This window comes from Oncorhynchus keta, chromosome 27, assembly GCF_023373465.1.
Source record: "Oncorhynchus keta strain PuntledgeMale-10-30-2019 chromosome 27, Oket_V2, whole genome shotgun sequence".
In the NCBI taxonomy this organism is placed as follows: Eukaryota; Metazoa; Chordata; class Actinopteri; order Salmoniformes; family Salmonidae; genus Oncorhynchus; species Oncorhynchus keta.
The window spans coordinates 41,006,644-41,030,310 of record NC_068447.1 but is presented as its reverse complement, the minus strand read 5'-3'; the positions used below and the strand labels follow the sequence as shown (position 1 = coordinate 41,030,310).

Sequence of the window (23,667 nt, the reverse complement as noted above, 5' to 3'; positions counted from 1 at the left end):
CATGCCTTTTGCACACATTGTATATAGACTCCCCTTTTTTTCTACTGTGTTATTGACTTGTTAATTGTTTACTCCATGTGTAACTCTGTGTTGTCCGTTCACACTGCTATGCATTATCTTGGCCAGGTCGCAGTTGCAAATTAGTAACTCGCCCCAGCGTTCGGATGACAGTGGTATACAGGAACCAGAGGGCCACACAAAGTCATTTAATTCAGTTTACTTACACAGTTCATGAAAGTTTCAAATTGAAACAGAGACAAACAAGGATGACAAATAGATACATTGTAACAAATAGAAAATAAAAGTCAGATTAAAGTACTCTGAAAATCATATAGAAACAAATGCAGTCCATTTTTTGAATTGTAACTTTTACCCTGCATGCTTACAAACAATTCCTATGTGTTCCTACAGGCTTACATACGTACAATATATATTACAAAAACATTGAATGAATTATACATCAGCATTATTTCTCAATATTTTAAAACAAAGGCTAAATGTATAATCTAATTAGATATAAATAGTTTATCACAGTTAACCCACCTATTTTCTAATTTGTTTCAATAATTGTAAACAGACAACATTAACAATTTCAGCAATACATTTGCCTTCAATAAATGGAATGAATATTGCTCCTTAGATGTTTGATATGTTGTCTTTCTGTGCTTTACTTTTGTATGATGAGTACTTTATTTATATTATTGTTGCCTTCCTCACTTTCAACACTACTAGTGCTGACCGATTAACCGAAATGTTGGTTATTTTTAGTTTTTTAAACAACTCATTTACCGACATTGGTTAAATTGTTTGAATTTAACTTATTTTTTATTTTTTTGTGACCCCACTGCACACATTGTACAATTTCTCTGGAGCTGAACTGGGCGATGTTGTAGGGAGTTGTAGTTTCCAACAGGCCAATATTCTACATAGTTTAGTCATAAAACGTGATAATTAACTACAATAACCACAATCCATTGCGCATCTACTTGTCTGGACTGTTTCTTTTACTCCTGCTAGGGAAGAGAGAAGAATGCTCGATCGTGAGGTGAGAACAGCTATTGCTTCATGAGGTATCTACCTGAAATTACATGATCAAAGATGGATTGTTGGTATTCAGCAGTCATAAAAGTATGCCTTATTTACTTTGAAGAACTAAAAAATAGTCAATTTGTCAGACAGCATTGGCAGCAGCTCTATAGAGATGAAATTATGACTTGGAATGAAAAAATATTCATCAAATAAAACAAATTTTATTTTATTAAAGTAATGTGAATAAATGATGGTTAATACGTGGTAAGCAGTAATGGGAAGTCACTACCATCATGGGACTTTTATTAATTGTTTTATTCTGTGTTACAGTTTTCAACCCACATAATGCATAGTGCATTTAATGTAAAGCAATTAAATAATCGAAATCGCAAACCGTGTTTAAATAATTAAACCGAAACGACCTCAAAAAGCACTAATCGCTCATCACTAAACACTACATCCATAGTTATTTGCTTTTTTTTACACCAGCCCTTGTATGTTTGCTACCATGGCCTCTTAAAGCTACGAAACCCTTCTCCTGGAATTGGTACGACCCAGGCTGCTGAGGCTGGCAGTGCTAGATCTACGGGAGAGACCAAGCGTGGGTCCAGTGGGGGAGACGGGGGAGACCTCGTTAGGACAGCCATGTTGCAGCAGGATGTCAGCGCACTCTTTGCTCCCAGTCTTTCTGGCCATGGTCAGGGCTGTCTGGCCCTGGGGATCCCTGGCCTTCACATCACTTCCATACTGCAAGGAGAGAGAGATTGAACAATTCGCCATTCACATTCTGTATAAAATTACCAAAAAGTATAATCATTGAGAATGTGGTGAATTAATTAATACATTATGCTCATTTGAAGTCACGTGACTTGGGCAAAAGGCTAACAAAGTGCTTCCAGTGCTTGGGAAAGATAGGAAATAATTTGTCCAGACCAGGGGCTTACCCAGACGAGCAGCTGTGTCATGACCACATCCCCCAGCTGACAGGCTGCGTGCAGGGCAGTGTGAGGCTGTGTATGGGAGGGTGCTCCTCCGGTGGACAGGGCAGTGTTGATCTGGTCCTTGTTGCTGTGGGCCAGGAGTAGTAGGAACCTGGGCAAGTCCCTTTCTGTCACCGCTGACAGCAGACACACAGACATAGCAGTGTCCCCTGGGCCTGTGGAGCTTGGAGCAGGCAGGGGTGCCACAAACATCCGTTGCTCATATTTGGCACGGATCCATGATTCTCTCTCCTCCCTGTGAGAGAGACCCGAACATACAGATGAGTGACCATGAGTTACCATGACAACTCTTCATGGATCAGGAGAGCGCTCTCTGTGACAATATACAGTACCTTCCATTTGATTTACTGCAACACATTATTGGATGCAATCATTTCCATCTTATATTAGTCTAAGAATGTTTTTCATTGGACAAAAATAAGGGCTTTTCTTTTGAGCTCTCACGAAACCTAAAAATCTAGTAAGGTTTACAGATGTTCCCTGTCTATTACATTCAAACAGAGCCCTCACCGTGTGGCATTCGGGGTGGGTTTGTGTCTGCCCTGGGTGTGGCTCTCCCAGATGCTATTGGCCAGGTGGTTGCCGATGGCGGTCAGGACCTGGGTGAGCTCCCGAGGCCAGTCATCCAAGTCCAGAGAGCGGACCCTCGATAGGTGTGTCCCCAGGTTACGGTGGATCCCTGAACACTCAATGCAGATCAACGCACCCAGGTTGAGACTGGCCCATGTGGGGTCTGGATGAAGGACAGACAAACCAGAGCACAGGATGTGAGGTAAAACGAGTGCAGTCTGCATCTAACGTAATCTAATTGATGTCCATAACAAGGGTCATTGCTAGAAGGGATCCAGCTTTTGTCAAAGTCACGTCAAAAAGTTGTTTTTTTGCATTTTGCTAACCTTAACCCTTTTCCTAAGCTTAACTTAATTATCCTAACCTGCTATGTTGATTCTCCTAACCTGCTGCATAAGTTCTCCTAGCCTGCTACAAAAAGTCAAATCTGATGTGAATTTTACAAAAGCTGGATCCCTTCCAGCCATGACCCATAACAATGGAGATAAAGACAGAGAGAGCCTAGAAACCCACTTGGTGCTTCGCAGTCCACACAGAGGCTGTTGCCCTTGGCATTGCGGATGGCCTGTATTGCTACTGCCTCACTCTGGCTGCTCCTCCGTGCCTATAAAAGAACACACACTCATTTCCTGGGAATGAAGTGCATGTGGCTGCCTACGTCACTAGACAGAGATCAGCACCTTGGGCAGTGATTCCTGTCACTACACAGACAAACGGTGGAATCTCCCCTCCCCAATTACCGAACAGAAATTCAGAAGGAATATTTATATACTATCAGACATTATTACGCTGTAGGCCTACACACACAAATGATGACAAATACATGTAAAGAAGGGCATTGTAATGTTAAGGTGCTGCCCAGGCCAGTGCATTGTGGTCCTTGCCTTGTTCCTAAGGCTCTCACAGGACTGCAGGCTGGCGAGGATCTGGCTCTCTATGGCCGCCACCCAGGCATCTCTTTCCTCTAGAGTCTGGGCCTCAAAGTGCCATGTCTGCCCCGTGCTGGACACGATGATGAAGTCAACATTCTCCTCATCTACAAAGATAGGTTGGTAAAAATGCAGTGGGGGGGGGGAATGATACATATATTTGAATAAGTTTGAACCCTGTTAAACACTTATTTGACATATATGACAATTACAACATACAAACAGACTCACTGTGCCACCATGATATGTTCGCAGAGCAGGCAACAGGCATGCAATGGGGTGACAAAAGGGCGAACAGCTTGGTAGTCATAAGGCAAACAAATAATGAGCTTTACCAATCACAGTTTCGATCCGAATGTGCAATACAGGTAAACAGTGACCGACAAACAGACAACCAAGACACAGGACGATTCAGCGATCCAGCTGCTCATGTTCCTCGTTACCTGTCTTGTTAATATTTCTCAAGCTACCAAAGCTTTTTAATTTCCACATTTTGCGCTTTGCTGCAGGGCGACAGGTTAGCCCAGACAAGCAGGAGAGGAGGAGAAGGAAAATAAGAGCAATAAGAGATAGACATAAATAGTAACAGAATAATCTGGCAGAGATGTACAGCAGGAGGCCCCAGAGCTCACCTTCAGCCTGTCCAATGGCTGTGTCTCCTTTCTGGTTCATACTCTTCTTCCTTGTTTTCTTCTTTCTGTCAATCATTGGAGAGGATTGACCGTCTTTTCCAAAAGGGAGACTGGTCACTCCTTCAATAGCTTCTGACATTGGGGTACAAGGACAAATAAAACACGGTTTGTTATGTGCTTGCAGCTCTGGTTAACATGCTCCAAAGGCCACATTGGCATACTGTATATTAGAAACCCATTATTATGAATAAAAATGGAACACAAAAAGGGCTTTCTGACATACCAGCACTGTGTGACTTGCTGGACAGTGACGATGGACAGCATTTTACCCCACTGTCTGCTGGAGGAGGCAATGCCCCAGCCTGTTCCTCTACGGGCACAAGGCCTGTGCTCTCCGTGGCCCCAGTGTCTTTGACTACGTCGGTGAGGCCAGGGGAGGGGGAGGGGCCACAAGGGGGTACAGCCCTGGGTGGGCGTTTCCCTGGAACCTTCACTGTGACACGCAATAGGTCGATCTCTTTAGCGTGAGCATTAGGCATGTAGTCCTGGAACCGCTATAAGAATATTTTAAGATGATACACAACGCAGAGGACTAGAGGTCAATAGGGAATTAACAATCAATGGAAATAGTTATTTTTCAGTTCAACATCTGTTTAGAATCTGTGTAGGAATTTCAGTCCTGGACTCATAACTTCAGGTGTCAAGTTTTTCTTGATCCAAATTGTTTATGCATTGAGCCTGAAACAGGATACTATAATTTTACTGCAAGGAATTCTAATTGGTCAACCACAGGCTAGGGTTGGGATTTATAAATGACATCCTGCCCCTTTGTTCTGTGGAGAATCATTGAGGACAGGGAAGAATTAACATCTGCTTCTCAGCATAACATTTATGATTTGTCCTCTTTGAATAAACCTATTTCTCTCCCCCTGATTTGCTTTGGGGTCTGTGTTATTGAAGAGTATCATCAACTTCAAACACCGGCAAAATCATTCCCATGACTGGGTTGATGTGCTGAATATCACTAGACTAATATTGCAATGTTACTGTGTATTTAAGTTCACAACACAGTGGATTCTTTTATCAAAAGTCGATTTTAAGACAAAGTGTTATAACTCAAATGAGATATTACTGATGTTGATCTGGTTTGATTATGTTGCGACTTACATTGACGCTCGAGTGATAGCCCAGTGTGCCGTTGCTGGACAGAGTGACATATTTCTTCTTCCACTCTTTGTTCAGCGAGCTCCCACTCCGCTTCCATAGGATACTCTGTGACAAACAATGGGATTAATGTTCCCTTCTATTACCGAAGATACAATAGAACTAGCTTATTCATTATACACGGTATTCAGTGTGTGTGTGTCACACTGACCTGTTTGATAGTGATAGCCCGGCCACTGCCCAAGTCACCTTTAGGGTCAACATTCTTTTCACTGCCACTGCCTCGACGGTTCTGAGAGAAGTTGTACCAAGTAAATAGAGTTTGAGATGAGAGTGTGACAGGTATAAAGACGGACTGACACAAGTTTACAGGACAGACCCATGTAGTGAGATGAGGGACTACATGATGGATGAAGAAGAGAAAACAAACCGTGTAAAGACTACTATATCTACAATTGTAAAAATGTATTTTTCAGCTCTCATTTGAAATGTGTCGGCTTGAATTGTATGGCGTTTTGAGACATTGTTCCACTGATGAAAGCGTCTTCTAGTTTTGACCAGCAGAGATTTGGAGAACAGTAACTGACCTTGAACAGGGAGGTCCGTCGTTGAGGGACGTTTCTCAGGGACCCCGAGGAGGTGACACTGCCGCCCCCCTCTCCCCCCGCCCCAACCCCCGTCCCCGCCCCACCCCGCAGCTCTCTATGGCTGATCACAGGGGTAGAGGGTAGGGAGGAGGGGTAGTTACTACTCAGTCCTCCATTACTAGCCTGAGAGGGAGAGGGGAGGACAGATAGGGGGATGGGGTGAAGTGGACAAATGAGATGAAACAGTAAACGAGGAAAACAGACAATTGACACAGTGTTCTTCCTTCTGGAGTACACTTGCAATCTACTAGGATAAATCCTACAACAGTGGTTCTCAAACGTTTTGAACCATTCTTTGAATCCATGTATGGCCTCCTTTTATCCCCCAAATGAACTAAAAACCACATGTACAGTATTTAGCCGCAGCTAAGTTAAGTCAAACGCTCATATAGGAGAAGCTACAGCACCACGGCTGTTATCCACCTGTGGGTCCCACTGCACTACAGTATTGATTTTCTGTCAACAACACAGACGAGATAAGCCTGGGGGAAAATACAGATGTGAACAGTTTGAAGCATGTTACCTGTCCAGGGAAGGATGTTGACCCAGGTGTGGAGCCCCCAGAGTGACTGGGGGAGTTGGGAAGAGACTTACAGGAGGCCAGTAGGGCCGACTGCTTTTTCTGTGTGACTATCTTCTGGGCAGCTGAGAGGACAGAGCAAGATCAGTGAAGAAGGCACGAATTGCCAATGACATTCTTTTGACCGGCATGTGAACTGCATTGTTAAGTGGAATGATTTGTGAAGCATCGATTTATGAAGACGGAATGTTTGTGTTTAAAGTAGGACTGAAATTCTGTATTGTGTTGGCACATTAACAATGTGCCTGTCCCTTTTGGATCCCACTGCTGACACCAATGTACTCAATGTCAGTTGACTTACCCTCCTGGAAAACCCGGTCCACGTTGAGCCCATAGGTGGCACAAGTCTCATAGAACACACAGTGCCTCACATCAACACACAGCTGCCGGGCACGTATGTCCTCAATCACGCGCGGGTTGGTACTGCTGATTTTGTCTACAGGGTAGAGAACAACAAACAGAGACAGATGAGGTCATGAACACTTTACGCTGCTAGAGTAACAGATCATTGGAATCCAAATAAACAAACAAGCACTCACTGTTTCCGGTGTGATCTGCAGCACGTCTATAATGGACCTCTGTCTGTCACATGCCCATTATAATGAATGGCCTTAATCCACCCCATCCATTCCTGCCTCCTGTCCCTTACCTTGTGTCCCAACCACAACCAGTGGGATTTCGGCAGTGCTGCGGAGTGTGTTGAGTTGGCTGTAAAGTTTGTACACCTCCTGGAAGCTGGCCTCATTCTCCAGACTGAATACAAGGACCACTGCATCCACCCAGCTGCTGAACTGGAGACAGAGATTTGATAGGATAGGGAGAGAGAGAGAGAGAGGGAGAAGAATGCAGAACGAGTCAGCGTTAGCAGTATTGGTTAAATATCCCACAAAAAAAATAGAATGGATTTTGACCAACTAATCCAATGTAATTCAGTGAATTCTATTAATCAATCTTTCTGTCTCTGGTGCTACAGTGACACATTCTTGCACATGGATAACAACAAGGCTGTATGGTTCAGAGGGTACAGACACACACAAATACACACCTGTGCATCAGGAAGCGCAGCCTCCTCCCTGATTAGTAGTAGATGGTTCTGTCCATCTACCAACACCTCCTTCTTATACCTCCCCCCTGACAATGGAACAGTAGAGCAGAGGTTAGTTACTGTGTGTCAAGAGATTCATGAAAGATAAAATGGTAGGACTGCAGAGTTGTTCGGTATATAGGACGAAGAGGACAAGAGAGGAGTGTTTCACGCTTACCTTCAATCTTCTCTAGAGGAAGATAGCTCCCTGTTATGTATCTATTTACCAATGCTGACCTGCCACTCTGAAGACTTCCCAGCAGCCCCTGCACAGATTAAAAAATGTTAGGAAACACACACAACCTGTCTTCACTGATGTGGTAGTTTCCCTGAAGCTCTATCTAATTTCGCTTTCAAATGACCTTTCATGAGGATGGATTTGTCTTACCACACGGAGCTCTGGGATGGATCGACTCAGGGTCCACTCTTGACTATTTGCACAACTAGCTGCTTGGGGACAAAGGGAGAGATAGAGAGAGAGATAATAATGTATATAATGCAAGGAGAATATCATAGTAAGGATGATCCTGAAATGTCACTAAGTTTGCTTATGAAATGATTTATGAATATAGCTGTTAAGCACGCCCCTTTAAGAAAATGCACAGTGAGTTCAAACGGTGCCCCATGGATTGATGATGAGCTGAGAAATGTAGTAATTCAACGTTATGATGCCAAAAAAGCATCAGATAAATCTGGCACTCCGTTTGATAAGCAAAGTTATTGTAAATTAAGAAATCTTGTGACCAAGCTAAACAAATGAAAGAAGGGTTTCTATAAGCACAACATTGATGAAGTAAAGGGTGATGGGGAAAAAACTGTGGGGAATGTTGAAAGCTATTATGGGTAGGAATTCAAACATGTCTGCCTCTTTTGTTGAATCAGAGGGTATATTTATTACAAAACCACACGATATCGCAATCTACTTTAATTAATATTTTACAGGCAAAGTGGACAGGCTGAGGAATGCTATGATTCCAACTGATGGCTCCATGTCATATACCCTTATAAAAGATTGTATCATGAAGGAGAGGCAATGCATGTTCGAATTTCACCAAGTAGTGGTTATTTTTTAAATTGAATCTTTATTTAACCAAGCAAGTCAGTTAAGAACAAATTCTTATTTACAATGACGGCCTACGCCGGCCATACCCTAACCAGGACGACCCTTGGCCAATTGTGCACCGCCCTATGGGACTCCCAATCACGGCCGGTTGTGATACAGCCTGGAATCGAATCAGTGTCGGTAGTGACACCTCTTGCACTGAGATGCAGTGCCTTAGACTGCAGCGCCACTCAGGAGCCACTATTCCACTACCTAAGGATACAAAAATCTGCATTCACTGGTCCTAATAGTCCTAATTATTGGAGAAAATTGTATCTGTACAAATCAAGGATTATTTCTCATGTAATGGTCTGATAACGGGTTTCCAATATGCAAACAAAGAAGGGCATTCTACGAGTACGGCCTTAGGACAAATGACAGATGATTGGTTAAAGAGGATGGATGACAGGAAGTTAGTTGGTGCAGTGTTGCTAAGGACAAATGACAGATGATTGGTTAAAGAGGATGGATGACAGGAAGTTAGTTGGTGCAGTGTTGCTAAGGACAAATGACAGATGATTGGTTAAAGAGGATGGATGACAGGAAGTTAGTTGGTGCAGTGTTGCTAAATTTCAGTGCTGATTTTGATGTAATTGATCATGAACTGTTCCTAGGTAAACTCAAATGTTATGGTTTCAAGTCAGCAGCTCTATCCTGGATATAAAGCTATCTATCCAGGAGAAGGCAAAAGTGTTCTTAATGGTAGCTTTTCCAATAGTAAAGATATACATTGTGGTGTTCCTCAAGGAAGCTGCCTAGGCCCACCTCTCTATTTTATCTTTACTACTGATTTACCTTCTGTAATGAACAAAGCAAGAGTGGTAATGTTTGCCGATTACCCTACAAATGTATAGCGCAAGCATCAGAATGTAATGAGCTAACAGATGTACTCAGCAGGGAACTAAGTGGTATATGAGTGGGTTGATATGAACAAATTTGTGTTGAACATTTTGAAAACTAAATGTATTGTATTTGGTTCAAGATACATGCTTGCTGATGATACCCAATTGAATTTGTTGATGGATAGAACGCATGTAGAGCAAATAAAAAATACTAACTACTAGGTTGGACGCAGCTTTATCATGGTCAGAACACATAGATAGTATTGTTATTAAGATGGATAAGGGAATTGTTCAGAGTATGTAACATCTAGCACTCTGAATCAGGTGATTCAATCCCTGGTCCTATCACACTTAGAGTACTGTCCAGTTATATGGTCATCGACAGCAAAGAAAGATATCAAAAAAAGCTCCAAATGGCTCAAAACAGGGCTGCCAAATTATCTCATTGCTCTATCCATTTGAATACTATCCAAATGCATCAGAATCTCTCATGGCTTCACATTGAAAACAAATTACTATCCAGGCTTCTGATTTTCGTTAAGAATGTTGTATTTAAAAAACAAACAGTACTTTTCAGGCCAGTTAGTACATACTAGCAACATGCATAACCACCAAACTAGACAGGTAAATTCAGGGCATCGAAGACAACCCAAGCAAAGAACAAATCGCCTTAAATCTACAGTTTTATATAGAGCCATAGCTGAATGGAACTCATTACCAATCCATATTTCTCAGGCAAAAAGTTAATCCACCTTCAAGAAAGCAAATGAAATAACAGTAATGCGTTAGACCATATGACTGGACAGGAAATAGAAAGAATCAACTAATTGTGTTTCCTGTCAAGTAGTTTAGTTGTCTGTATTGTTAAATGTTTGTAAAGTCTTAATTTGTAATGGTTTGTAATGTCTTTATTAATTGGTGTTGGACCCCAGGAAGATTAACTAATGTTACGGCGTTAGCTGATGGGAATTCTAATTTGAAAAATCACAAATCACAACGGCCTTGGATAGGAACAGCGATTAAAATACTGCTCTGTGAATTTTAACTGTGTGGTAGCCAGACACCCTTCATGAATCCACATACTGCATGTGGATTTGTATAAGCTCTGCTTCTGCATAATGTATGTTGTCTGCATATCCTGTTTATCGCCTGTCTGTATATTCTGTTTGTTGTGGCAGCCCCATTTCACCAAGTCAAATTCCTGCACATGCAAATGTATAATGAACAAAAATATAAACACAACATGTAAAGTGTTGGTCCCGTGGTTCACGAGCTGAAATAAAAGATCCTAGAAAATGTTACATACGCACAAAAAAAGAAGGTTATGTCTCTCAAATGTTGTGCACTAATTTGTCTACATCCCTGTTAGTGAGCATTTCTCCTTTACCAAGATAATCCATCCACCTGACAGATGTGGCATATCAAGAAGCTGATGAAACAGCATGATCATTACACAGGTGCACCTTGTGCTGGCAGCCATACCAGGCCACTCTAAAATGTGCAGTTTTGTAACACAACACAATGCCACAGATGTCTCAAACTTTGACGTAGTGTGCAAATGGCAGGCTGACTGCAGGAATGTCCACTAGAGTTGTTGCCAAAGAATTTAATGTTAATTTCTCTACCATAAACCGCCTCCAAAGTCATTTTAGAGATTTTGGCAGTACATGCAACCGGCTTCACAAACGCAAACCAGGTGTAACTACGCCAGAACCTCCACATCCGGCTTCTTCACCTGAGACCAGGTGAATCTGAGACCAGCCACGCAGACAGCTGAAGAAACTGTGGGTTTGCACAACCGAAGAAAAATGGTCAAAATACGCCTCACCAGGGTCTTGACCTGACTCCAAATGATCACCTCCAATGGCCACTGGCATGCTGGAGAAGTGTGCTGTTCACGGATTAGTCCTGGTTTCAACTGTACTGGGCAGATGGCAGACAGCGTGTATGACGTCTTGTGGGTGAGCGGTTTGCTGCTTGTGGGTGAGCGGTTTGCTGCTTGTGAACAGAATGCTCCATGGTGGGGTTATGGTATGGGCAGGCATAAGCCACAGACAACAAACACAATTACATTTTATCGATGGCAATTTGAATGCACATAGATACCGGGGCGAGATCCGTTGTTGCGCCATTCATCCGCCGCCATCACCTCATGTTTTCCACATGATTATGTACGGCCCCATGTCCCAAGGATCTGTACACAATTCCTGGATGCTGAAAATGTCCCAGCTGGTTAAGGGCGCTGTACTGCAGTGCCAGCTGTGCAATCAGAGTCCCTGGGTTCGCGCCCAGGCTCTGTCGTAACCGGCCGCGACCGGGAGGTCCGTGGGGCGACGCACAATTGGCCTAGCGTCACCCGGGTTAGGGAGGGCTTGGTCGGTAGGGGTGTCCTTGTCTCATCACGCACCAGCGACTCCTGTGGCGGGCCGGGCGCAGTGTGCGGTAGCCAAGGTGGCCAGGTGCACGGTGTTTCCTCCGGTGCATTGGTGAGGCTGGCTTCCGGGTTGTGTATCGGAGGACGCATGACTTTCAACCTTCATCTCTCCCGAGCCCGTACGGGAGTTGTCGCGATGAGACAAGATAGTAGCTACTACAACAATTGGATACCACGAAATTGGGGAGAAAAAGGGGTAAAAAATTAAAAAGAAAAAAAAAAACGATAAAAAAAGAATATGTCCCAGCTCTTCCATAGCTGGCATACCAGACTCACCCACTGACCCATTGAGCATGTTGGCGATGCTCTGGATCGATGTGTACAACCGCCTGTTCCAGTTCCTGTCAATATCCAGCAACTTCGCACAGCCGTTGAAGAAATTAGTGGGACACCACAATCTGCCTGATCAACTCTATGCGCAGGAGATGTGTCGTGCTACGTGAGATCACACTGACTGGTTTTCTGATCCATGCCTTGATATTTTTTTAAAGGTGTATCTGATCAAAAGATGCATATCTGACTGGGAATGCATATCAGGTAATCAAATGGCTACCCGGACTATCTGCATTGTCGTCCCCCCAAACTTTGATTTGATTTGATATCTGTATTTCAAGTCATGTGAAATCCATAGATAATTTTTTCCACTCATTTATTTATTTAAATTGACTGATTTCATTATATGAGTTGTAACTCAGTAAAATATTTTCAATTGTTGCATGTTGCATTTATATTTTTGTTCAGTGTATTTGGTGAATTAAGGTTATTCTGATTCTGTTTCTGATGAAAGCGACCTTTAACTGTAATATCAACTACTGGATTTAACTAGTTTCTCAATGCAAAGTGTATCCACTCTGCCCCTCAGAGGTTTGCAGTAGCATGTGTAATGTTCTCCTAGAATGCCCTTTATATGCTGAAGCTGCCCGTCACGGCATCTGGTTTCGCAAAGGATCAAAGTGTCTAAAGGTGTCTGAAGCAGGGAACTCTCTTTGCAAAGACAGAGAGAAGGTTCGGTGACACTGCTGCGTTCTTCGTCCTTTCCCAGTGGAACACGACACCCACACGCACACTTGTCACGGTCAGGGAGGTAACACCACACACACAGTCACGGTCAGCTGACACAGAGCTGTGCCACGCTGCCACTGTCCCTGCTGGGCCAGAGAGGTGACATGCCCCCAATGCGATGTGACGCACACACCCTCAGACCCCCAGTTGTCTTTGCCCACTGTCCACAGCTGTGGCTCTGTGATGAGAGAGAGAGAGAGGGAGAGAGCAGGGTGATGAGAGAGAGAGAGGGAGAGAGCAGGGTGCTGAGTGCCTCTGTGTTGCTGTTGTGGGTTCCAGGAACAGACAGTTCTACCTCACAGCCACCTGGTTCTGATCTGAATCATGGCTAAAGACCATCGGACGAGCCCCTCACTGATGCATCCCCATACAGATGCACAATGAGTGCAGAGAAGATAGGGCAAGAAAAAGATAGGGAGGAGAAAAAGGGCTTTTACACAAGCTACCACTGCGGGCAGCTCTCTAGTCTCTCAAATGAACACTCGGATAAGAGATGATTTTGACTCCATTTGAATTCATCCCCAGTCAAAGGGCTCTTTATGTGCCAGACCACATGAGAGATGTTGCCAAAGCAATTAGACAGCATGATCCTTAGACAGCTGCCTGCAACACACTCCGTATAAAGCTGAATATCGAGACTCCCTCTTAGAACTGTATGAAAACAACTGTCACGTGTCACTTAGATTCAAAGGACCCTTCCGGTGCACTACCCTTCCATTCTTTTTTAGGAACATCAAAAGTCTCACTCTTCGCCTCCGTTTCATGTCTCTCTCTCTCTCTCCGTTGTGCAACACACCCATAATATACATTTCCCTATCCATGTTGCTATGGTAACCTTTCCTCCAGACCCCACTAGCCTGATTCTGCTTTTGCCCAGAGAACACATACGTGACCAGACACAGAACACATGCATGTGGAACAGCATGAATAATATACAGACACTTTAGGCACATACTTATTTTGAGCAAGCATACATAAAACCAGTTCAAACTCAAATGTGCCTGCACCCTGTGTTAAATATCAGTGAAACCGCTTGTCAATACAGTCCACAGACCATAATAATGCTGGCATGTTATTGACCTTGACCATATAAATGGGTAATGATTTAAGGGACATGTTTTTGTTGTTGTTGGTCAGAGGCAGATGAAACGTCAAGGCGTTCGGATGTTTTACCAACTTGTCACACAAATAGGGCACATTTATTATTCATAGACCTTAGAATGTCAGATGGTTGAAAACATGAAGTACAGGGAAGAGAGAGAGAGAGAGAGAGAGAGAGAAAGAGAGAGAGAGAGAGAGAGAAAGAGAGATATTTGTGGAGGAATAGTCAGGCATTGAGTGGGCGGAACGTCAAAGATATGGATTAAGGATATTGGCTGTAATTGCACTTTCCCAGAGGGTATTCATATTGTCAAATTTCCCTTGAACCGCTCCAGTTTTGGAGACGGAAAAGAAACAGCAGCCAAAGCAATACATCAAAATAACAGATAGTCATGGTGCCATGCTGTCAGCCTGCTGCCACAGCCTGGGCTTTAACCAGAGCTGTATATCCATAATATATACTGTAGTTCTGGCTTTAATCATTAGGATCATTATGAGAGTTAAACAGTGGCGCTGTCCCAAATGGCACCCGATTTCCTATTTAGTGCACTACGTTTTAACCAGAGCCCAATGGGTGCACTAAATATGGAATAGGGTCCCATTTTGGGACGAACACACAGTGTAGCTCCGCCGTGGAGAGATTACCCCTTCAGGCTGCGTGAAATCATCCCCCGTTCCATTCAGAAGGGAATTAGATTAAAACTGTCCACTATTGTCAGCTCAGAGATCAAAAGACTTTCTATCATGGTTTTACAGTCACACGTGGCTCTAAGTTAAACATCGCAGACACGTGACATCCATATTGTTATGAGCTCAATATCAAATGTATGCGAGGCTCTCAGAATAGCTCATTCCCTTCCCTCCATTACAAATGGATTCCTCGGCATACGGATCAAATACGGGACTAGAATAAAATGGATACTCAATTGATTCCTCCTTGACTGTCTAGTTACTATGATGGTCGAATAGCAGCAGACAGACATTTGCTCTTGATCTGTATATAAAGTATTTCAACCCTTAGAGCAGTGTTTGTGTGTGTGCGTGTGAGAGAGTCGGAAGGGACTCTGCTTCATTTTCGTGAATGCTGTGAGTGTGGGAGGAGGTGAGGAGAGGCTATTGGTCTGAGACACGGGGGTGGTGTCATCGTGTGACCCTTATTGTTTGATAATTCCAACATAAAAGAGTGCATTGCTTGTGTGTGTGTGTGTGTGTGCTTGCGATGTCCTACCGTCCTCCTCACTGGACTCTCTCTGTATATTGCAGACAGGGGGAAGTGTTGCTGTGTTAGAGGAAGTGGTGGCTGAGACAGAAACAGGGCTGCTGCTTTTGGTGAAGATCCCACTGATGAACTTGAGCATCTTACGATCTCGAGCAGAGCCCTTTTGTCCCTGCTGGTTGTGGGGACCAGGCTGCATCTGGCTGTTCTCTCTGCCCACACAGAGGTCCTCTGCCTGGCTGTTAGGGTCAGTGTCATCCAAGGTACAGCTGTAGCCCCTGCGTGGGGGCTTGGGGACTAGGGTGACCGGAGCAGGTAGAGAAGCGGAACTGTTCTTCAGCCTCTCCATCCTGGGATTGTCTCGTTTTGCAACCGCTCCTCCTCTTCCCTCCTGTGTGCCAGCTTTGTCCCCAGCTTCATCAGTCACTTGTTCTTGATTCCCCGCTCCATCTCCAGCTTCAACCGTAAATACCTGACCCTGGGATCTGGCCCGACCCTCACCACTCTCAGCCCAGGAGGCCCGACAGAGACCAGGGGACCGGGTTGGGATTCTGCCGTCTCTGCTACCCAGGCTCTGGGACGCCGAGGGGCTTCGCTTGGCCTCCCGGCGGCTGGTCACAGGGCTAGCCAATGGGCTGTGGGCTTTGAGCACGGACCCTGGATGCTGACCTCCCGTGCGTACAGGGATACTGCTCCCGGTCGGGGTGCGGTTGGGGTCGACTGCTACCGCCACAGATGTTGAGGTCTGCGGTGTAGCTGTGCTGCACGTTATCACTTTTGAGGTGACTGTTGTCGTCCGGTTGTCCTCTTTCTCCCCTGCTGCATCCTCTCCACTCGTTAATGTTTCAGTCTTGACATTGTCAACCGCAGAGGAGATAACACCATTGTCTCCGTCTGGTAACTCGTCACTTTTTTTAGGAGGAACATCGCCCACAAAAGGTTCCTCATCTCTCGAGGGGATACTGGGTGATTTCCTCTCCTCCTTCTTGAGTTCACTAACTTTTCCACCCTCCAGGACAGCAACGTCTGCCTGGCTGTCCTCTGGGGAGAAGGGCTGTCCCGTCTCCACCCCAGCCTCCCTCCCCTGGGTGATTGACCTGGCCTGCTCCCCTCCATGTTCTTCCACAGCCTCTACCTTGACCAGGGTGAGGGAGATGAGGTAGGTGGTGCGCTGGTGCAGCGTGTCGGCTCGGCTCATGTGATCAGGCTTTGGTAGATACACCATAGACAGAGAAATTCAGAAAGAGCTGACACTGACATGGGTCGATGACTGACAAGCTTTGAAATTCTGATCCTCAAAGGAAAATGACAGCAGCTGGGAGCAAACTCAGAGAGAATGAGAGAGAGAGAGAATGAGAGAGAGAGAGAGAGAATGAGAGAGAGAGAGAGAGAGAATGAGAGAGAGAGAGAGAGAGAGAGAGAGAGAGAGAGAGAATGAGAGAGAGAGAGAGAGAGAGAGAATGAGAGTGAGAGAGAGAGAGAGAGAGAGAATGAGAGAATGAGAGAGAGAGATCTCCTCAGGGGGATTAGAACAGAACTGCTACACACTTTCAGATGTATTTATTCACTTTCCCTCTTCTCTGCTTTTAGATTTAGGATTCCAGTCATCCAATGTCAGTGTTTCACTTAATCTTCCATCCATTGTCATGGAATGTAGAAAAATACAACATTTTTTGCCCACAAATATCTGAAATTTGTGCAGTTGTGTTAACCAAAAACATGCTATGGTAAAAACAGCAGCAATATAAATATAGGTGGATTCAATTATTCACTTGACCTTATTTGCGTTGTGTTGCCGCTCCCCCATCTCTAATGGTGTTCAACTCCATGTCCCATATTTGATGTTAAACGCAAATCAGAAAAAACAAAATCCGCTCCAAGTCACAATATAGTCTATCTCACTGCAACTGTCAATCAAGTGTCAAGAAAATTTGAAGTGTTTGAATATTCCCATGTTGAAAAAAAGATACGAAAATTATCCTCACAGCCGTACAGACCATGGTTTATCCTCTTCAGCCATGTGTTCTGACAGGAGCCTCTACTCAATCAGAGAAGGTTTGTGGTCAAAGCGAGAGAGACAGACAGGACAGTGATCCGACGTGATGTCGATCAGGAAGAAAAAGACAATAGGATCCAATCGGAGGCAGAGATCTGAAGATGCATGACCGAGTGACAGCGCCCGGCCACCATCACGCCTTTCACCCTCGGTCCCTGTGTCTTTCAAGTGTGTCGGGCACAGGGAATGTCAGTAGTACCACGAGCCTGGGAGGCTGAGCTAAGCCTCTGTGCTGAACACTGAACGTCTCTGGCTCTGAATCGCTCTGCTATACAGACAAATCGTGTTCGACATGAGCAGGAAATAAACAGTCGCAAAGCTGGTACCCGGATAGTATGGATACAGAGAGGAATCTTCTCAATCCCTCCTCCTCAATCGCTCATCTTGATCCCCCTTCTTGTGTGAGCGCCAAGCCAAACAGAGAAGGAAAACCCTGTTTCTATCCTATCTCCCCCTCTCTGTCTCTTTCCCTCTCAGCAGGCAGACTGTGTGTGCTGTCCCTGCTCTTTATTGCTTGTCACTCCCCCTCCTCTCTCTCTTTCTCTCTCTCTCTTTCTCTCTCTCTCTCTGTTATGAATGTGGAGGTGATGAGGCGTAGATGAAAAGACTGGTGGTAAAAAGCTCAGAGAAGCTGGACCTGGTGAAAGAAGGCAGGAGACACCAGAGGAGGGGAGGTCAGGGGCAGAGAGACAGAGAAAGAATAATGAAAGAGGTGTGGGAGAGGGTAATCAAGAGTGACGGTGGAATAGAACGAGGGATGGTGGAGAGGAAGGAAAACAGCGACTGCTTTATTTTTCTCCTTCTCCTTTCCCTTGTCTGTTCTCATTGCACAGCTGCAGCAGCTTCATCAAGATCCGTCACAGCCACTCAGTGTTAGTTATCATCAGTATCCCCCTCCTCAGTCTTTACTCAAGATGCTGAGCTGGCCTGTTACTAAGGTTTTAGGATCTTCCTGGCTCCAGTGGTATTATCCTAGCTCCTCTTCTACTCTATCAGCAGAGGATCTCTATCTCTGTATCTTAATTGTGTGTGTGTGTGTGTGTGTGTGTGTGTGTGTGTGTGTGTGTGTGTGTGTGTGTGTGTGTGTGTGTGTGTGTGTGTGTGTGTGTGTGTGTGTGTGTGTGTGTGTGTGTGTGATGGTCCCTGTGTGAATGCATTGACCTGTAGACTTCTCTCATTGGCAGATGTGAGGGTGAGAACATATTGGATATCAATAAGATTATAAGATCACATTACATTCAAATAAGAAAAACTGAAAATGTTCTATATCCGACTCGTTATGCCATAATACATCTCTATCCAAATGTTACAAATTTCAGATTTAAAAAAAAACATACATTTTATGGGTTCTCTTTGTAAAACCACGTACAGTTTTGTGAGGGTTGTTTCGGTGTAGAATCTTCACATACACTAGACTCATATCTCAGTCTCTCCCTGCTGACATCCAAATACATAACATCTGACTACCCACCTGCTCCCACCTACTTCCCCTCCCTCTAACCCGCTTACAGTCACTGAGGGGGCCTTGACCACACTCACACAGAATACAGAAGACCCTGACAGCATTTAGCTTAAGGAGTAAAACACAGCCTAGGAACAACATGATGCAGTCTCAAACACAGAGGAAGTGCACTGAATGAATGTGACTGGTACATCCACCTTAGGGCTAACACACAATGCTATTTTTGGAGAGCAGGTCAATTTATGTGTGAACTCCTGCAGAACATATAAAATCATATTTTTAGTGTTCCATTTCTGTGCTTACGTGTAAGAGGTTTGCATATCTTTCTGTCTCTTGATGAATCTGATATAGACACCCACAGATTTGAGATGAAGAATCCGGTTGCTCAAGGCAAGGATTGTCAGACACGTGGGCTCTCTCTCTCTGACACACACACACACACACACACAGAGGGAGTCAGATGGACACTGACAGAGGGCAGTGTTGAGGATGGATGATATATATGTATTTTTTTATTTTAAATTTTACCCCGTTTTCTCCCCAATTTCGTGGTATCCAATTGTTTTTAGGAGCTACTATCTTGTCTCATCGCTACAACTCCCGTACGGGCTCGGAAGAGACGAAGGTTGAAAGTCATGCGTCCTCGGATACACAACCCAACCAAGCCGCACTGCTTCTTTAACACAGCGTGCATCCAACCCGGAAGCCAGCCGCACCAATGTGTCGGAGGAAACACCGTGCACCTGGCAACCTTGGTTTGCGCGCACTGCGCCCGGCCCGCCACAGGAGTCGCTGGTGTGTGATGAGACACCGGCCAACCCCTCCCTAACCCGGACCACGCTAGGCCAATTGTGCGTCGCCCCACGGACCTCCCGGTCGCGGCCGATTACGACAAAGCCTGGTCGCGAACCCAGAGTCTCTGGTGGCACAGCAGTACAGCGTGGATGATATTTTTATATATTACCCCGCTAGCACATTTGGTTCATTGTAAGTTGTGGGAACGTATGTTTTTGGTTTCACATTGGATGTTGTAACGAAGCCATACATTTCCTGACTGGTAAAAACTGAACGTTTTTTAAACGTTATGAGAACAGAAGTGAAAATTTGGCCTTTTCTGGGAACGTTTATTTTTAGGTTGCAGGGAGGTTCTGAGAACTTTTACTCTGGTTCCTTTAACATTTTCCAGGGAGGTTTTATTAACGTTCTGAGAATGGAACATATAGATCAGTTGGAGGTTTTTGAATAACTTCCTTAAAACTTTCAATGAATGTTCCAATAAGGCTTTTAATAACACTGCTAGCTTATTTACGGTAAATGTTTTTTAAACTCCAAGCACAGATAGGACACATGGTAATTCATTTACTTGTGCATTAAATCATGCAAAGGCCTGCATTTTGTTATTGTGACATGGCATCAGTGAGATTCAAACCTATAATCTTCTGTTCTCTATCAATGGAATCAGTCCACTGCACCACCAGGATGGAGCTAGCATGACATGTTGTTTTATGCATACAAATCTGTTTATTTCTGTCTATTCAAACAGACCCCATTTCAAAGGAAACAATGCTGAGAATGGAATGTACCTGTTTTTAAATAACATTCTTCGAATGCTCTCTTAACGTTACTAAAGTTTTCTTTATGTTCTCAGAACAATTTGAGAATATGACTTTAAATAGAACCATGAGAAAACCGGTAGGAAACGTTATGTTGAAGTACTGAAATTCCCACAGAAAAACATTGTTTCTCAACATTCTATGAATTATTTGAGAGCATTCCCAAAGTCAAACTAGTTGGAGAACGTCCCTAGAACATTACCAAAATTGAAATGAAATGTAACCATGTTTGAACTTTTAGGAAACGTTCTGTTAAAGCAATGAAATACCAAGAAAATAATGTTTTTTTTGTCAAGTTCCTTAAATGTGCTGAGAATGTTCCAAAGCCAAGCAACTATCCTTAACTACTCCCAGAATGTTGCGGGAAGGATGTATGCAAAATAACCATAGGGCCGCAGGTAGAGTGTTAAGCCACTAACCAAAAGGTTGCTAAATCAAATCCCTGAGCTGACAAGGTAAAAATCTGTCATTCTGCCCCTGAACAGGGCAGTTAACCGATTGTTCCTAGGCCATCTTTGTAAATAAAAATGTGTTCTTAACTGACTTGCCTAGTTAAATAAAGGTTAAATTAAGAAATCAAAACACGTTCTCACCAAGCTTTAAGAAACCTATGGTTCTCAGAACATTTTGTGCTAGCTGGGTATTTCATCTTTGCTGTGAGCCATCCCTGGTCCTCTTTAAAAGGCCCATTGTAGCTGTTTTTCTCTCAATATCAAATCATTTCTGAGTAGCAATTAAGTACCTTATTTGAACAAAAATTGCTTCCTAGCAAGATACATTGTTCAAGCAATAATTTTGCAAGGACTGTCAGGGAGTGATCTAAGTGGGGAGGGGAAAACTAGCTGTTATTGTCAGAGGTTTGGAACTCTCTTTCTTATTGGACTATTAACCAATTTACTGTCTAGTGATGTCTAAACTCCATCCCATCAAAACAGGCAGTCTTTTTAAACGGGTCTTACACTAAGAGGGCATTATCATCATTCTCACAATTTAACAGTATTATTCCATCCTCATAGTGTGGAAATATATATAAAACAGCACTGGGCCTTTAATCTGTTTTCTCTACAGAAATCATCCACTCTCCCACTGTGTTGGCATGCTGCAGAGAATGGAGCTGCTGCATGTGACAGATCCTAATTCAAATGGCTTCATTCGGCACCCTGGAGCATCATTCCTTCTCCCCACGCTGTTTTTTTGGTCAGCCTATTTTTGGCACGGCGGCCATCATCCGCTTCATCCAACTCACTTCCATTCAATTCCTGACAGAAATGCCGCCTCTGACACCAGTGCAATGCACACTATGGGCTCTGGCCAAAAGTAGTGCTCTATGTAGGGAATAGAGTGCCATTTGGGATTGAGCCCATGAGATGGGTACCACAGAGTAGACTGTCAGAGTCAGAGTCTGTGATTGTGGCTGCCATGGAACATTTGCTGGCCAAAATGTATAAATTATGCTAAATAAATGTTTAAAGCACAAGTGACTCTCAACTAATTAGGGACTCTGGTGACCTTTCTCCCACAGCCAAATAGGGGAGTGACTAAATGACTATCTTTCACTGAATAATACATTGATGATCTAGGGAGAAAAGGTTGAACAATTATTTTTAACATCTCTACTCAATTTTGTGTATGATTTAGGGCAGCCATCTCATTCATTAGTAAAACAGAATAGCAGGTGAACGACAATAAAACAAAGACACTCTGTGAAATCAAGAAAGAAACTAAGCAAGAGTGGGAAGGAGGATGGAGGAAGTGACGGAAAGCGACAGAATTCGCATGCAAACTAGGGTGCTAGGAAACTGTCTTGGTCTGAGAGGAAGTGGCTTTGAGGGTACAGAAGAAGGGTGGCAGACAGCGTGTTGGGTTGAACAACCCTGCTGCCATGGTAATGGCCACAGAAACTTGTTGCTAACCCTGTGTTCAGACTAAATAGTAGCTACACAAACATGGCTTCACTCTCAGAAGAAAGTCAAATGGAAATGTTGAATGTGAGAGAGAGAGGAGTGTGGAAGAACGCGCCAAACACCGGGGAAGTCAAGAGGTTGATCTTATCGTGATCTGCAGTCAGTTGTTTTGAGAGGCACACACATTTCTGGGTAACTGGTCAGTCTTGACCTTAAATTAAACCTCCACTTCCATCACAAACAACGGTACATCATACTTTACTTGAAGGGGGTATGCACAAGGCATAACAGTTGAGAAAGACTTCAAATGGGCTAATCAGTAGAAAGAAATATATTTTCCATTGCCAACAATATTATACAAACCTATAATGTGATCTAAGTCACAGGTTTGAACGCTATACTTGAATTCAGTAACACCGTGGAATTGATTCAAAACTGCACATTCTAATTTTGTGTCAAACAAAGCTTGCACCTGCTGTGATGATAAGAGAGCTTACCCTGAATACTATGGAGGTAAACCTTCAGGCCAGAACGGAGCTGCTGATCACCAACCCTCTCAAACTGCTTGAACAGTTTGTTGATTGTGTTCTGGACGGATTCATGCCGTTTCACCTCTGCTCTTATGGCACTTGACTGAGCCAATTTGTTGCTGCTATTCATCTTGAAGTATGTAGATTGAAATAAACTGGGTAAAGAATGCAGTTGCTTTCAGCCCATTTGAACTCTTTTTCGTTCCACAAATGAACCGTTAAAATGCAAAAATATACCCCCAGAAGAAAGGTACACTCAAAAGTCTAGACCACAAAACACCAGAGCTCTCATTGCAACATGTTTCAGTTTCCTCTGATGGCTTTGAACTGACTTCCTTATTTCAAATCGTATGTGCTCTAGGCAACACTAACAACTGCAAAGGTTATTTTTGCGGATTCAAAAGTCATACTATTTTCTTTTACATAACAATACAATTTCAGGTGCAATAGGTGCATTACGTATTTGTGTTAATAGATATCTCTATGTTCACAATAAGGGCACAACAACAAGCCTATAGTAACACTGACAGCATCAGAGCCTCTCCTTGTCTCGTGTTGCTGGTCGCTAGTGTTGCTGTACATGACATAATGCCAATGCATGGGTAAGTTAATGTTTACATAACAATCATCTGCCTTTGAGTGCCTCCTGTGTCTCTCTCTTTCTCAACCCTCTCTGTACTATGTTGCCATTCTCCTTGTCAAGGTTTGT

The 23,667-nt window shown here is 43.8% G+C and overlaps 1 protein-coding gene across 6 annotated transcripts; it reads right to left on the bottom strand.

The window, feature by feature from the left end:
• Nucleotides 1-191: 191 nt before the first annotated feature.
• agap2 (ArfGAP with GTPase domain, ankyrin repeat and PH domain 2) lies at nucleotides 192-23,638 on the bottom strand. Of its 6 annotated transcripts, none has more exons than XM_035739129.2 (18): nucleotides 22,926-23,638; nucleotides 8,025-8,083; nucleotides 7,815-7,902; nucleotides 7,598-7,683; nucleotides 7,202-7,343; nucleotides 6,854-6,988; nucleotides 6,496-6,617; nucleotides 5,913-6,095; nucleotides 5,537-5,617; nucleotides 5,329-5,433; nucleotides 4,445-4,715; nucleotides 4,162-4,293; nucleotides 3,973-4,032; nucleotides 3,485-3,636; nucleotides 3,114-3,204; nucleotides 2,541-2,763; nucleotides 1,974-2,265; nucleotides 192-1,776 (listed from the first exon to the last, which is right to left on the bottom strand). In XM_035739129.2, the coding sequence occupies exons 1-18, from the start codon at nucleotides 23,086-23,088 to the stop codon at nucleotides 1,552-1,554; spliced, it is 2,610 nt and encodes an 869-aa protein (XP_035595022.1). In that variant the 5' UTR covers nucleotides 23,089-23,638; the 3' UTR covers nucleotides 192-1,551. The 6 variants fall into 6 exon arrangements, with proteins under 6 accessions (XP_035595022.1, XP_035595017.1, XP_035595018.1 ...); XM_035739124.2 differs by lacking the exon at nucleotides 22,926-23,638 and adding an exon at nucleotides 15,406-17,944; XM_035739125.2 differs by lacking the exon at nucleotides 22,926-23,638 and adding an exon at nucleotides 15,406-17,944 and having other exon boundaries at nucleotides 4,162-4,290.
• Nucleotides 23,639-23,667: the final 29 nt, after the last annotated feature.

Excerpts from the sequence above, each read along its gene's own strand:
- agap2 (XM_035739124.2), bottom strand. The coding sequence starts at position 16,618 with ATGGTGTATCTACCAAAGCCTGATCACATGAGCCGAGCCGACACGCTG. Across the intron at positions 6,096-6,495 it reads CAACATCCTTCCCTGGACAG|GCTAGTAATGGAGGACTGAG; the intron begins GTAACATGCTTC and ends TCTCCCTCTCAG. Across the intron at positions 3,637-3,972 it reads GAGAAATATTAACAAGACAG|ATGAGGAGAATGTTGACTTC; the intron begins GTAACGAGGAAC and ends CTATCTTTGTAG.